The 14042-nt window shown below is 61.0% G+C and overlaps 1 protein-coding gene across 8 annotated transcripts in view; it reads left to right on the top strand.

The window, feature by feature from the left end:
• The window catches only part of PRDM16 (PR/SET domain 16), a 317415-nt gene that overhangs the window by 276603 nt on the left and 26770 nt on the right, over positions 1-14042 (top strand). For 5 of the 8 annotated variants that reach the window (XM_087858579.1, XM_087858578.1, XM_087858576.1 and 2 more), the window contains exons 6-9: positions 4111-4324; positions 6122-6269; positions 6729-6882; positions 11802-13218. In XM_087858579.1, coding sequence (XP_087714705.1) covers positions 4111-4324; positions 6122-6269; positions 6729-6882; positions 11802-13218 — 1933 coding nt within the window. The remainder of the gene's footprint in view (positions 1-4110; positions 4325-6121; positions 6270-6728; positions 6883-11801; positions 13219-14042) is intronic. The other 3 variants (XM_087858580.1, XM_045803488.2, XM_087858577.1) reach the window with 1 other exon arrangement.

The following is a 14042-nucleotide window of genomic DNA, read 5'->3' as shown; positions in this document are numbered from 1 at the left end:
AAATCTTTTATCCCAGCCCCAGCTAAACGCAGAGGCCCCTTATCACGGCGGGAATTTGGAGTGGGCTCTCCAGCGCCTTTGAGCCTCAGTCTGGTAGATTAGCACGTACACGCCGCATAATTGTGTCCCCCTCGGCTCTCTGAAGCCATTAGGCACTCATGTATTTTTCTGTTACATTCCTGGTCTGCCATGGAAAGTTGCTGACGGAACTTCAGATAGACAGCCAGGCGCAGACCTGACACACGCCACCTCAGGCTGGCACTCCTGGGTCCGGTCTGCTCTGGGGAGAACCTGGAGCTTCTGCCCCAGCCCGCGGCCCCCACGGACTCCCCCCCGCCCCCAGATTCAGAGGAAAGGAGTTCAGTCTCGAATCACGATTTTTGTGTGCTGCTCTGGGGGCAGGGGCCTTTCCGGGGGGAACAACGTTCAGGTATCGCGGAAGAAACGGAGGCCCCGGGTCGCCAGCCGGCCGGGGGCAGCGCGTGCCGGGCCTGCGGGTCTGAGCCTGGGAATGCTCTTTCAAAGCTGGAGCTTTGTAAAGAAACGCGCTTCCGATTTCCCTGCAAGTGACTCAGAGCAGAGGGAAGCCACTTTCGGATTCATTAGTTCCAGCGACTTTTTATTTTGTTTTTACTCTCAGCGGAGAGGGGAAAGATTTCTCTTTCAGGAAAGCTCCTTGCTCTTGGGAGAAAATAAAGAAAATCATTTCCATTCAAATATGCTTTTCTTTGGAGAAAGGCTCCAAATGGTTAACTTTCCCCCCCTCCATAAAAAGTCAAGAGGGTGCAGTGACTTGCGTACGGAGCATATGAGACGGATTATAACATAACATAACATAACATAATAGGACAACATGGTCTGCTGCAGTACCGTGTCATACAATGTAACATTATATAACCGGAATGTAGCATATTCTTTCAGTATTTTGTTAATGTGGAATTACCGTGCGGGGCAGTGGAACCACACGGGCTGTGCGCATCCTTCGTGGCGCACCCAGCGAGCCCTCGGCGTGGCTGCTGCGTGCCCGCCTTACCTGTGTGGAGGATGCTGGGACACTTGTCCACACCACCGCACGGGGAGGGGGGGCTCACCCACGGCCGGCCCCAGCTCCATCCTTCACCCGGGGCGAACTTGGGTCCGTGCGGGGATGAGGGGGCAGGGGAGGAGGGCCACATGTATCTCCTCCATCTGTTTCATGGCCTCGGGACGTCCTCAGATGCCATCAGGGCGAGAAATCAGGCTCGGTTTTCATTTTAAGTCCAAATTCCAGATCGAAACTGAGAAAGTAAGTTGGTCAGTGGTATGGACGGGTGGGGTTGGCCTTTCTTCTTGTCTTTGTTTTCACATTTCAACTTCTGTGGCTGTTCCCAGTTGGGTCCAGAAAGAGTAAACTTCAAACTGGCATTTCGAACTCACTCGCGGCGCCGGTGGTGGTGGGAGGGCCCCAGGAAGTCAGAACAAACCCACAGGGGCAGTTGTGTGGGGTCGATGCATCCGGCTCCGTTCTGAGATGGTGTTCTCGGTCCTCAGATGTAGAGGAAATCCACATTTCTAAAGATGAGGAGGGCCTGCGGGGGAAAGCCAGGCCGTTCCAAGCTCACACGCCACGTTTGGTGCTCTTCCGGGCCCCTCGCGGGAAGCTGGGACTCTGCCACCCCACTTCCCGGGCCCCGCCCGGTGCCCCAGCTCCAGTTACACAGCTCTGCCACCTCCTGTCTGTGCGTCCCGGCCTCTGTTTCCCAGTCTTCGAGGAGGCAGAAAAAGAGTGTCCTCCTGGGTGGGTGTGGATGCCTTGGATGCGCGAACAGCACGCGGCTCCTCGCACAGCGCTGGCTGTGTGCGGGCTCCCGAAACCTCGAGTGTCTCCACGGCCGTTCGCGTTATTTTCCAGGAGACATCTCTCTTGAAGGGGTCGCACGCTCGAATTCCGCTTCAAAGGCGACGCTGTGTAGACTCGCGGGGTGATTATTTCGTGATGTGCGTTCTCCCTGGGCTTGGTGCCTGGCATTCCACCCCGCTACCTGGGGACCGGCCCAGTGCTCAGATGGCTTTTGTTTCAGAATCTTCTCTGCCTTGGCGCTCCAGGCGGCCGTGGGCCCCACCGCTCCCGTTCCTCCTGCCCCATGTCTGGGGTTTGCGTGGACAGGCTGGCCTTGCCTCCCTCCCATCCATTTTGCAGCTCAGCTTGAGTCCAGGGCAAGCTCCAGGGGCGGCCTTTCTGGGAGATGTTATGGGCAGAGACTTCCAAGTCCCAGAGGCCCAAACCCATGCTCTCAGCCCCAGTGAGGGCCTGGGTGTTATCACTTGACTGCCAGACTCAGTGTGAGCCGCTTTTCCCCATTTGTGTGTATTCCTCCAAGCGAACACTTCCTTGACGACAGGCTGTCCACACTGAGCCGGCCAGGCGCCTGGACCAGCGCTGGAGCCGCCCAGCCCTGCCACAGAGCCCTTCCCTGGCACCCAGATATCCACCTCCATGCACAGATGGGAACAGAGGTCATGTTTGTGCTTCCGAGGGTGTCATCCAAGCCCCGGAGGTCCAGCCAGGGGCACCCCAGAGCCAGCTCCCATGGAGTCTGCCCCGTGGTGTCAGGGAGCGGGGGGGTATCCGGGTGCCCACCGGTGGAGATGCCGGGTATGACCAGAAATGGGAATGGCACCTCCCCCATTAGACTCAGGGAAGCTTCTAGTCGTGAGCAGGAGGTCCTCGCTCCCGCCGGGCTCTCCCCTAAACCCTGTGCAGGCTGCAAATCTCCCAACTCGTTCCTTGGCACCCAGTTACGGTGGTCTCTCTGACACGGGAGGAGGCAGAGGGCACCCCCTTCTTCCTGCCCCCCCATCTCCCTGCCTCCTTGGCTTCGACATCCCTCAGGGTCAGGCCATTCCGGTCATCAGTCAGTCCAAGGTCACTAGGGCTCAGTTCTGCACGTGCACACATACTCATACTCAGACGCATTCTCAAACACACATTCACAGTTGCACAGACATGCACACACATGCACATAAACACACACTAAAGCATGCACACGTGTATACACACTCACACATACATATATGCACTGACGCATTCACACTCAACATGTGTGACACAGGGGCAGCCTTGCACACCAATGTGTGTGCATAACGTGCGCACCCACGAGCATATGGCAAGCAAATGCACAGGCGTGTGCACTGAAACATACATTCAGATGTGCAATGTAAGTGCACGCGTTACACAGCATGCACACCTGCCCTAGCACCCACGCACACTTGCACGCACACGCATGCGCACGTGAATGTATGCGGCGACATACATTTTCACACATGGAGCCACATGCAGAAGCACGTGCACACGCACACACATGCACGTGAACACACGTGCACACCCGCGCACACACACTTTGTCACAGCTGCACGCCTGTGCACACACAGACGCACACGTACACAGTTCCACGCCTGTGCACAAGCACACGTGCATTCCCACACTCGCTACAAGCACACACGCGCACACCTTTCAATCCATTAGTGCAAGAGCTTTTATTGCACATGTTTACTCCCCGCCTCGGGCAGGAAAGGGGCGCCCGCTCTGGGGAGAAGCTACTGTTCAGCCGTCGCTGGGGTGGGGCCTGGGGATGGGCCCAGAGGTCGTCTCCCCAGGGAAATTTATGGCTTTGAGCTGACTGTTTGGCTTGGCACGGTGGTCAGGATGCCGCCTCGTAAACTTAATAATAGCTGCCCCCCTTTTAATTCGTTTGACCTTGACGACAGTAATTTATGAGATGCATTAGAGCTCTGCCGCGTGTTTTCTCCTAATTCATAAACAAAGCGCTCGCCAGCTTCCTCCTCTGCTCCCCAGTGCAGGGCCTTCGCAAGCCCAGGGTGGCCTTCTGCCATGCGGGGTGGGGCCCAGGGCCTCTCGGGGGTTCTGATGATGCAGACACGGGGTCCCCGCAGTCCCCAGCTCCCTGGGGCAGCCACACCTAGGTCCAGGGAGGTGGGGGCAGGAAGGAAGCAGGAGCGGGAACAGCCAGTGTGGGAGGCAAGGCCCGGAGTCCCCCCGCACCCCTTCACGGGCCCGGGGCCTGGGCCCCGACTCGTGCTCCCCACCCACCTCCCCTCCTCTCTCCCTAGCAGAGGAGCCCACGTTCCGCTGTGACGCCTGCGACGAGCTCTTCCAGTCCAAGCCGGACCTGCGGCGTCACAAGAAGTACGCGTGTGGTTCCGTGGGGGCCCCGCTCTATGAGGGTCTGGGCGACGAGCTCAAGCCGGAGGGGCTCGGCGGCGGGGGTGGCGAGCAGGCCCACGAGTGCAAGGACTGCGAGCGGATGTTCCCCAGCAAGTACAGGTGCCGCCCCTCCCCCTCCCCGGCCTGCCCCGCCCCCCCAGCCCCCAGTCCCCCGGAGCCAACCAGCCCTGTCCACACTGACACACGGACAGTTCCAGGGACAGGTGGAGACAAGGGCCCCCTCTGGTGTGGCACAGCTCGGGGACAGGCACCTGCACTCATCCGGCATCAGGGACGGAGTAGGCCCAGGAGCTGGTGGTGGTGGCCACAGGGAATCCTGGCTCTGGCTGTGAAGGCCAGGCCCCTGTTCCGAGCCCCGCACCCCTACAAGATCCACAAGTGGCCCGGTAGAGACATCGCCAGCCCCACCATTCTGCAGGCAGGGCTCAGCTGTGGAGACAGCCTAGGAGGGGAGTGAGAGATGCAGGCCAGACCCAAGATGTGAGAATTCTGAAGCAGGATCCAAGACCAGGATTGGGGGGGGCGGGTGGCAGCACCCTGCTGCCCGGGGCTCCGTGGAGTGACCTGACTCTCTGGACACACGGGACTCCTCACACGGTGAGCAGGAGCTGGAGGGACCACCCAGGGGTCCCTTATCCCCCACCCCAGGCACAGGTCTCTGCTCCCCATGGATGGAACCCGCCTGTCCTGGGAGACTTCACAGATGTGGGCGCAGTGTGCCAGGTCTGCCGCGTGACAGCTGGACACAGTCAGCCTAGGACAGGCACAAGCTGGCCCTCCCCTAGGACGTGGGGGCCCTGAGGACCCATGGGAACCCCTAGGAAAGATGAGCCTTCTGGGCTTTATGGGGAGAGAGCCAGGACTGGGTCCTAGTGCTCCAGGAAAGCCTGAAGACTTTTCCAAGGTGGGCCCCTCCTCCAGCCTCTGAGAATGTCTCTAGCACAGCCTCGCAAGCTCAGAGTAAAACCCCATCAGGTCACTAAGTGGCTCTGGTATTGCTGGGAACCGGACGCCAATCCCACCGTGGCATCCCTGGGGATGGGAAACCCTCCGCCCTGAACAGATGACTGAGAAAATAAGCGTTTGGGCAAATCCCGACTGAGGCCCTCGGCGGTAAGCACTGCTCAAGAGGGTCCGTGTTTTCTTTACATAAACACATAAATCACAATTAACAACAGGGAAAAAGATACAATCTGCCAGTGCTCAAGGACCAAGCGTTTCTGATGTAAATGGATGGCTGGGCCCCGTAATTAACGGGCCGTGATGTATTGCTGCTTTGCTCACGGAGATTAACGGTCACACCTGGGACAGGAGGGGAAACAGGACGTCCCCCGAGAGGAGGGGGTCAGGAGCTGCGCCTTCATCCAAGTGCAGCCGCCCCTGCCCAACAGCTGGGCTCTCCCCACCTTATCACGCCGCCATTGGAGACCCACCCACTCACCCCCAGCCCACCTCCTTGGTGTGTGCGTGGTGGGGAGGCCAGGGGTGGCCTTGGGTTTTCTCCATCCCGCCCCCACTCTGGGGCTCATGGCAGTGTCGGAAGCTTCTGCACCCCTTTTCCGAGGCCCAAGGTTAGCCTCAAGGTCAAGGTCATCTTGAAGAGCAGCCAGGCATTGTCAGCTGGGGTCCTGCCCTGCCTCTGGCTGCCTGGAGGAGTGGTCTTGGATGAGGGCCTGAGCTTTGTGCAGGCACCGCTTCCTCCCCGTGTGCTGTGGGAGGGCCGCCTCTGCCCCTCCATCCTGTTGACCTGTCCATAGAGGAGGTGGACAGACCCGCTGCCAGGACTCACTCTCATCTCTGAGCGGGGTGGGGCAGGGCATGGGGGAGGCTGAGGGGCTTTAGGCAGTGGGCAAGCAGGCAGGCCCCCGGTGACTCATGTCCCCCGTCCGCATGCAGCCTGGAGCAGCACATGGTTGTGCACACAGAGGAACGGGAGTACAAGTGTGACCAGTGTCCCAAGGCCTTCAACTGGAAGTCCAACCTCATCCGCCACCAGATGTCCCATGACAGCGGCAAGCGCTTCGAATGTGAGAACTGCGTGAAGGTAACATGCACACGCACCTGCTGCTCCCGCCCGCGCCCCCCCCCCAAAATGCAGATGAAGTGTGCAGAGTCCATAAGACACCTGCAGTCCTTCAGGTGCTTCCGTCTACCGGGGAAGGAGGAAGCGCGCCAGGTCACACAGCTAGGGAGGAGGCCGGGGAGATCAGACGCTGTCCTCTCCGTGGGGGGCTCCTGCCCCTGCCAGCGTGTCAGAGCCCTTCGGCCTAAAAACGCGTTCTGAGCTCCCGCTGCAAACATCCTGGCCGCAGCTCCCCCAGGAATGATTGTTGAAGACACAGAGTCTGGGGGGGAGGCTCGGCAGCTCACTTGAGGTCATCTGGGGGGTCACCCTGACAGCAGAGACAACCTCCGGGCCAGGTTTGGTGCAAGGAACAGAGCAGCACCCCCCAGCGGCCAGAACTGGGTGAACAGGGAGCAAGCTAGGGTGTCTGTCCCCCAGGTGTTCACCGACCCCAGCAACCTACAGCGCCACATCCGCTCGCAGCACGTCGGAGCCCGTGCTCACGCCTGCCCCGACTGCGGGAAGACGTTCGCCACGTCCTCGGGCCTCAAGCAGCACAAGCACATTCACAGCACCGTCAAACCTTTCATATGTAAGTGGTCCTCCAGCCTGGCCCCCCCGCCCCCCCACTGGCCTCCGTGGGGGGTCGCTCGGAGGTCAGGCCAAGGCATGAAATCCCTGGGCTCTCCCATTCGCAGGACCCCTGCTTGCTCAGAAACCTCTGCCAGGTGAAGCCCAGGCCCTGGACACCCTCCTGGCACCGCCTCTTCACCACTTTGCTCGGCCGCACCTGCTCATCTTGTGACCCATCTCTCTCTTGCTGTGGCCTCGTTTTCCCCTCCTGCTCTGCTTGGTTCCTCCCCCTCACTTACCCCTACAGCCGCCAAACGTGGGGGGTAGGAGGTGGGGAAGGACCGTTTCAGCAGTCCTGGGTTCTGCAGAAGGAGCCAGCAGCCCACCACACCCCCGTTCTCTCTACTCTCCCCTATACTCACACCCCGGCCTGGGCTCTGGGAAGCACGGAAACCCCAGTGACACTGAGCTCTGCTCACCCTCACAGCAGTCTTTGGGGAGCCCAGCCGGTATAGCCTGCCCTGTCCGGGCAGCAGGGGCCGCTATAAATGCCCCTGTCGTCATAACGCTTACGTGCAGTGCAGGAGACAGAGGCTAAGCCATATGAGCAGAAACGGCACGTGGGACCAGCCTATCAGCCTAGAGGTGGTGGCACGGGGTTAAGAGGCTCTCCAAGGGCTCAGGGTGGCCCAGGTGGGTGCTGGTCCTGTAAATACCGTGGGAGCCAGGACAGCTGGTCAAACAAAAGGCGTTCCAGCAGAGATCTGGATGGGCAGGTGTGAGCTGAGGGGCACCTGCAGGGCAGGGGTGCTCTGGATGGGGACTGGCAGCACTGAGGCCTTGAGGCCTGCATGTTTGGGGGAGTCAGTGAGGGGGAGTAATAGAAGAGTGGACAGAGGTCACAAGGGTCAGGTCTTGGGGACCATGTGAGCCAGTGCAGGGGCATGACTCTTATTCTCAGTGAGTTTGGAAGCCACAGAAGATTCCTCTCTACCTAGCAGTGTGCTGCCTTAGTCATACAAGATTGCGCTAAGCCATCATTTCATGTGACTTGCACTTCATCATCCACACGAGGTCATGCGGGGTCATCATCCACACGAGGTCATGCGGGGTCATCATCCACACGAAGTCATGCGGGGTCATCAACCACACGAGGTCATGCGGGGTCATCATCCACATGAGGTCACAGGGGTCATGATCCACACAAGGTCATGCAAGGTCATCGTCCACACGAGGTCATGCGGAGTCATCATCCACACGAGGTCATGCGGGGTCATCAACCACACGAGGTCATGCGGGGTCATCATCCACACGAGGTCACGCGGGGTCATCATCCACACGAGGTCACGTGGGGTCATCATCCACACGAGGTCATGCAAGGTCATCGTCCACACGAGGTCATGCGGGGTCATCAACCACACGAGGTCATGCAGGGTCATCGTCCACACGAGGTCATGCGGGGTCATCATCCACACGAGGTCATGCAGGGTCATCATCCACACGAGGTCACAGGGGTCATGATCCACACAAGGTCATGCAGGGTCGTCAACCACATGAGGTCATGCGGGGTCATCAACCACACGAGGTCATGCGGGGTCATCATCCACACAAGGTCATGCGGGGTCATCAACCGCACGAGGTCATGCAGCGTCATCATCCGCACGAGGTCATGTGGGGTCATCATCCGCACGAGGTCATGCGAGGTCATTTCCGCACGAGGTCATGCAGGGGTCATCACATGAATTGCGCTGAGTCATCATCTCACGGGAGATTGTGCGGGGTTGTTCACACGGACTGTGCAGAGTCGGCATCCACACACACTCTCGTAGCATACTTCAAAAATCCTACCATGCAAGGGCCTGGCAGAGAAGGAAACCGAGGCTCATGGACATTAAGTGACCAGGGGCTCATGGCCATGCTGCAGAGCGTGGATTGTCGCCCAGGCCTGGCCCCTGAGCTGGGCTGGGAGGCTGGAACCCGTCGGGCCCCGTGGCATCAGTGGGAGGAGTAACTGGGCGCTTGGGGCCTGGGGCTTGGGGCTTGGGGTAGTTTCCTGGTGCTGTTCGAGTGCAGGACACCTGCCCCAAAGGGGCCCCACTGACTGGCTGGTCAGGCCTTTGTTGCGTGGCTGGGGCTGTGCCCTCCTCCTGCCCGCTGTCCCCAGCCCACGCTTCCAGTGCCCTGCCGGAGATGACCCAGACACCAGTGTTCTGGGTCACACGCCCCGCCCCCAGTCACTAGCAGGTTCTAGAGAGAGACCGTGAGCAGTGGCGCCGCAGGGCCTGTTGCCTCTGGGAGGGGTCAGGAAGCAGCGAGCTGGTGGGGGTGGGGGCCGGAGGCTCTGACGGGGACCAGAGAGATGTGTGTCCTGCTTTCCGTGCGTGAGGGCCCCAGGCAGCCCCACTGTGGGGCGTCAAATAGCAGCCTGGGGTTTTGAAGTGAGTGTGGGAGCAGGAAATTGTGCCCCTAGGTTCAAAAGTCATGACCTTTCTGGGCACCTAGACCCAAAGTTCTGTGAAGTCTCCATGGAGCGTGTGTAATAACGTAAGTTCCAGGAACCATCGTGCTGTGCCTGGGTCTGAGCCCACTGTTTCCACGGCTCACAGACCCCTCGTGTGGACGAGCAAAGCATAGGCAGCCCGGCCCCTCTGGGCACACCCTCCAGCTCCCGCCCTTGCCTCACGCTCACCTGGGTGTCTCAGCTTTTGGCTAAAGGGTGAAGCTAAAGAGAAAATGGCAAGCATGGCCAGGTGGCCTGTGTGGACATGTCGTTCAGACAGGGCGGCATGGATTTCAGAAAGTGGACGTGGGAAATGTGATTTTGCACATCCCTCAAGCCATGGCCACAGTAGAGGGCCGTGCTGGGCTCAGAAAAGCAGCGCTGCAAACAAGTGGGGAGGGTGCACACATCCTGGCCCCTCTGGGTGGCTCGGAGGGCGCAGGCTCACAGAGACACCATCACTAGTGTGCACAGACGGCAGCCACCTGGGTGCACTCGTGGCACACTCGGATGTGTGCAAAAACCCGGCTAGAAGCCCCCGAGCCCTTCCCTCGCTGAGCACACAGCCGAGGCAGCGTTCCTTCCCAGCGGCGCCTCATGCACCAGGGAGCTGGGGTATGTGCTGGGGTGTGCGGGAGAGCGGTCTCCCGGAGGTCTCTCTGTAGCCCCAGCATTTCCGCCAGACCTCTCCATCTTATGAGTGGAAGGGTGGGCGCTGAGGGTCCCAGGCTCCCCATGACCAGGCGTGCTGCTGACCCAGGGGCCCTTCTGGAAGCTGCCGCAGGTGGGGGGCCTGGTCAAAGCCAATTTCCAAGCTCAGGTCGGCAGCAGCCACGAGCCAGGCCCTGGCGAGCTGAGCCGGGGGTGCAGCGAGGAGTCACGTGTTTGGCCAGTGAGGCCCGAGCTGAGGAAGGGCCTGGCTCCCCCGAGGCCGGGTGGGCAAGCTGTGTATTGATAGACCGGCTCCGTGGCTGGCACCTCTGAATGAGCCGCCTCCCAAAGACAGCCGATTTGATCTGATGAGGCCGTACTCACCCCCCTCAGCCTTGAAAACGTCCCACCACACGGACGATGGGAAGGCAAGGCTCTTAATATAAATAGATACTGTGCCGAAGGAACTCAGGACCGTGGGGCCAGAGCACCGGCGGGAATAGCGGGACACCGGGCAGTCAGGATTTGTGGCCAACAAGAAACAGGCTGGATCCATTGTTTCCACCGGGCTGCGTTTAGGAAGCAAATTGTCCTGCCGAGAGAGGGCTGTGTGTGTGTGTGTGTGTGTGTGTGTTCCTCCCTTTCTGGTTAGAAAAACAAGAGAAGAAAGAAAGAAAAGCTGGTGATTCACTGACGACACTCAACTCACAGGCCGTGGGGGAAATGGCGAGGCGGGGTCCCCAGGCCCCTGGGTCCTGGTGTCCGGCCCCGCTGGCCCCGCCCCCTCCCGTCAAGAGCAGCGGCCAGTGCCCATGAGCCTGAGCCCGGCTCTGCTTCTTCATCCCAATCCGGGGAGGCCTCACTTTCCTTAAACACGGAGCCAGCCCCTCTCCGCATGGCCCTGGCTGGCTTCCCTCCCACTCCCAGCTTCAAGCCAGGCCCAGACCACCGCACGCCCCCGGGCACCGTGCTCCCAAGCCCAGACTCCCTGAGTAAGAATCCCCTGAGTGGGCAGGTCATCCCTGAGGCCCCTCTCCCTGGACAGAAAGCAGGAGAGTTAGTCTGGCCATTGGTGTTTCCTCTCGGCCCTGCTGGGACAGTGCCCCTGAGGGGGACGGGGAGTGGCGGGAAGCTCGGGGGGCCGGAGCAGGTGCACACGTGACTGCACACCACGGCTTCGCCCACCCTGGGCTGTTGCAGACAATCCCGGGGAGAACAGCTTCCGATGGGGAAGGTTGAGGGAGCTGAGAGCTGTCCAAGTGGGAAGGCACAGGTGGTCCTCAGCAGTCTGCTCGTCCCCGGAGCCCAGCCCCAGGGTAGGATGCACACACACACACATATGTGTGTGCACACGCAGGCAGGCACACGTGCAGACACGCACACATGCAGACACAGCACACACGCGAAATTCAGGAGTGTGCACACTCATGACACACATACACACATGTGCCCACAGGTACACGTACACACCTACACATGCCTGCACACACGTGTGCTCATGGGTACATGTACACGCACTCGAGCCTGTGTGCAGACACATAAATGTGCACACCCACACGTGCACACACACGTGCCCATACATGCAAGCAAGCATGCAGACATACACGCACACACCGGCATGCACACGTACACTGTAATGTGTGCACACACACATAGACACACGTGTGCGCACGTACACCGGCACAGACGGCTCCAGGTCGCGGGGGCCGCAGCGCCCAGCCCCCCTCCCCCGCAGGGTTTCCCGGTAATTTCATATTGTGTCTGTTTGCTCTCTGCTGATGTTTTAGGTGAGGTCTGCCACAAGTCCTACACGCAGTTCTCCAACCTGTGCCGGCACAAGCGGATGCACGCCGACTGCCGCACGCAGATCAAGTGCAAGGACTGCGGGCAGATGTTCAGCACTACCTCCTCCCTCAACAAGCACCGACGCTTCTGTGAGGGCAAGAACCATTACACGCCGGGCGGCATCTTCGCCCCGGGCCTGCCCTTGACCCCCAGCCCCATGATGGACAAGGCGAAGCCCCCCCCCAACCTCAACCACGCCAGCCTGGGCTTCAACGAGTACTTCCCGTCCAGGCCGCACCCGGGCAGCCTGCCCTTCTCAGCGGCGCCCCCCGCCTTCCCCGCGCTCGCTCCAGGCTTCCCAGGCATCTTCCCTCCGTCCCTGTACCCCCGGCCACCTTTGCTACCTCCCACGCCGCTGCTCAAGAGCCCCCTGAACCACACCCAGGACGCCAAGCTCCCCAGCCCCCTGGGGAACCCGGCGCTGCCCCTCGTCTCCGCCGTCGGCAACAGCGGCCAGGGCGCCACGGCCGCCGCAGGACCTGAGGACAAGTTTGAGCGTCGCCTGGAGGACTCCTACGCCGAGAAGCTCAAGACAAGGGGCAGCGATATGTCGGACGGCAGTGACTTCGAGGACGTCAACACCACCACGGGGACCGACCTGGACACCACCACGGGCACGGGCTCGGACCTGGACAGCGACGTGGACAGTGACCGGGACAAGGCCAAGGACAAGAGCAAGGCGGCGGAGGGCAAGCCCGAGTGCGGGGGCGGCACAGCGCCCCCGGGGGCCCCGAACAGCGTGGGCGAGGTGCCCGTCTTCTACTCCCAGCACGCCTTCTTCCCGCCCCCCGACGAGCAGCTGCTGGCGGCCTCGGGCGCCGCGGGCGACTCCATCAAGGCCATCGCCTCCATCGCGGAGAAGTACTTTGGCCCCGGCTTCGTGGGCATGCAGGAGAAGAAGCTGGGCTCGCTGCCCTACCACTCCGTCTTCCCCTTCCAGTTCCTGCCCAACTTCCCCCCAGCCCTCTGCCCCTTCGCGGACCGCTCCCTCGCCCACAACTTGCTGGTCAAGGCCGAGCCAAGGTCGCCCCGGGACGCCCTCAAGGTGGGCGGCCCCAGCGCCGAGTCCCCCTTCGACCTCACCACCAAACCAAAAGAGGCAAAGCCTGTGCTGCCCGTGCCCAAGGCACCCCCGGCCCCGGCGTCCGGGGAGGAGCAGCCGCTGGACCTGAGCATTGGCAGCCGCGCCCGAGCCAGCCAGAACGGAGGGGGGCGGGAGCCCCGCAAGAACCACATCTACGGGGAGCGCAAGCTGGGGGCCGGGGAGGGGCTGCCCAAGGTGTGCCCAGCGCAGCTGCCCCAGCAGCCCTCCCTGCACTACGCCAAGCCGTCACCCTTTTTCATGGACCCCATCTACAGGTATTAACACGCCCCGCCTTCACCTGCTCTCCCAAAGGGGCCTCAACCCTGCTGGGAACCCCCCAGCCTTCCCTCAAACCCCACGCTGGCTCTCCTCTGTCTCCAGCCGTCTTCTCTGGACCAACTCTGCCTCCTGCAAAACTTTCCCTGCTCCCAGTGCCTGCACTTCCCTGAGGCCACCCTGGTGGCCCAGGGGAGAGCCACTGGTCTCCAGGGGGGAGGAAGAGGCGGGGGAGGAGGAGGAAGGTTTGCGAACCATGAGCACACCCACCTCTCTGATAGCCTTCCCAGTGAAGGGCCATTTTAACCCCCCTTCCCAGTCTCTGGGCAGGCTTTGATTGGGTGGGTTCGTTAGGTGGGAGGGGTCCGACCCCCATCACACACATCCTGCAGGTGCTGGGCAGCTGAGCCTTGAGGAGAGAGGGCTGTGCTCATCATGGGCCTTGGGCAGGAGGCCTGGAGGTGCGGGTACCGTGCCTGGGCACCATGGCAGGGCTCAGGCCGTGCCTGTGTGGGACAGAGGCCCATGTGCAGACACACGTGCATGTACACCCAGTGTTCAGGGAGCACGGGAGCATGTGGCCTGTGTTCCCCAAGGGGCCAGCTGCAGCCTGGTGGTGGGTGTGCAGGTGAGGAGCCCAGATCCGCTGAAGGTGCACGTGGAACCTTCAGAGAATGATGTCAGAGCAAGACAGCTGCCAGGCAGGGGGAGGCCAGGCTAGTCTCGGGTCCTGCCCTCTGCACTCAGCCCCCGTGGCCCTGGCCGCCTGTGTCAGCAGCCTGTCCTATTTCCTGCTAGGGCCTGACATCATCATCAGGGGAGA

The sequence above is a fragment of the Ursus americanus genome, chromosome 33 (assembly GCF_024610735.1).
Source record: "Ursus americanus isolate L20-20 chromosome 33, mUrsAme1.1.p, whole genome shotgun sequence".
In the NCBI taxonomy this organism is placed as follows: Eukaryota; Metazoa; Chordata; class Mammalia; order Carnivora; family Ursidae; genus Ursus; species Ursus americanus.
This window is presented reverse-complemented; position numbering and strand designations above follow the sequence as displayed.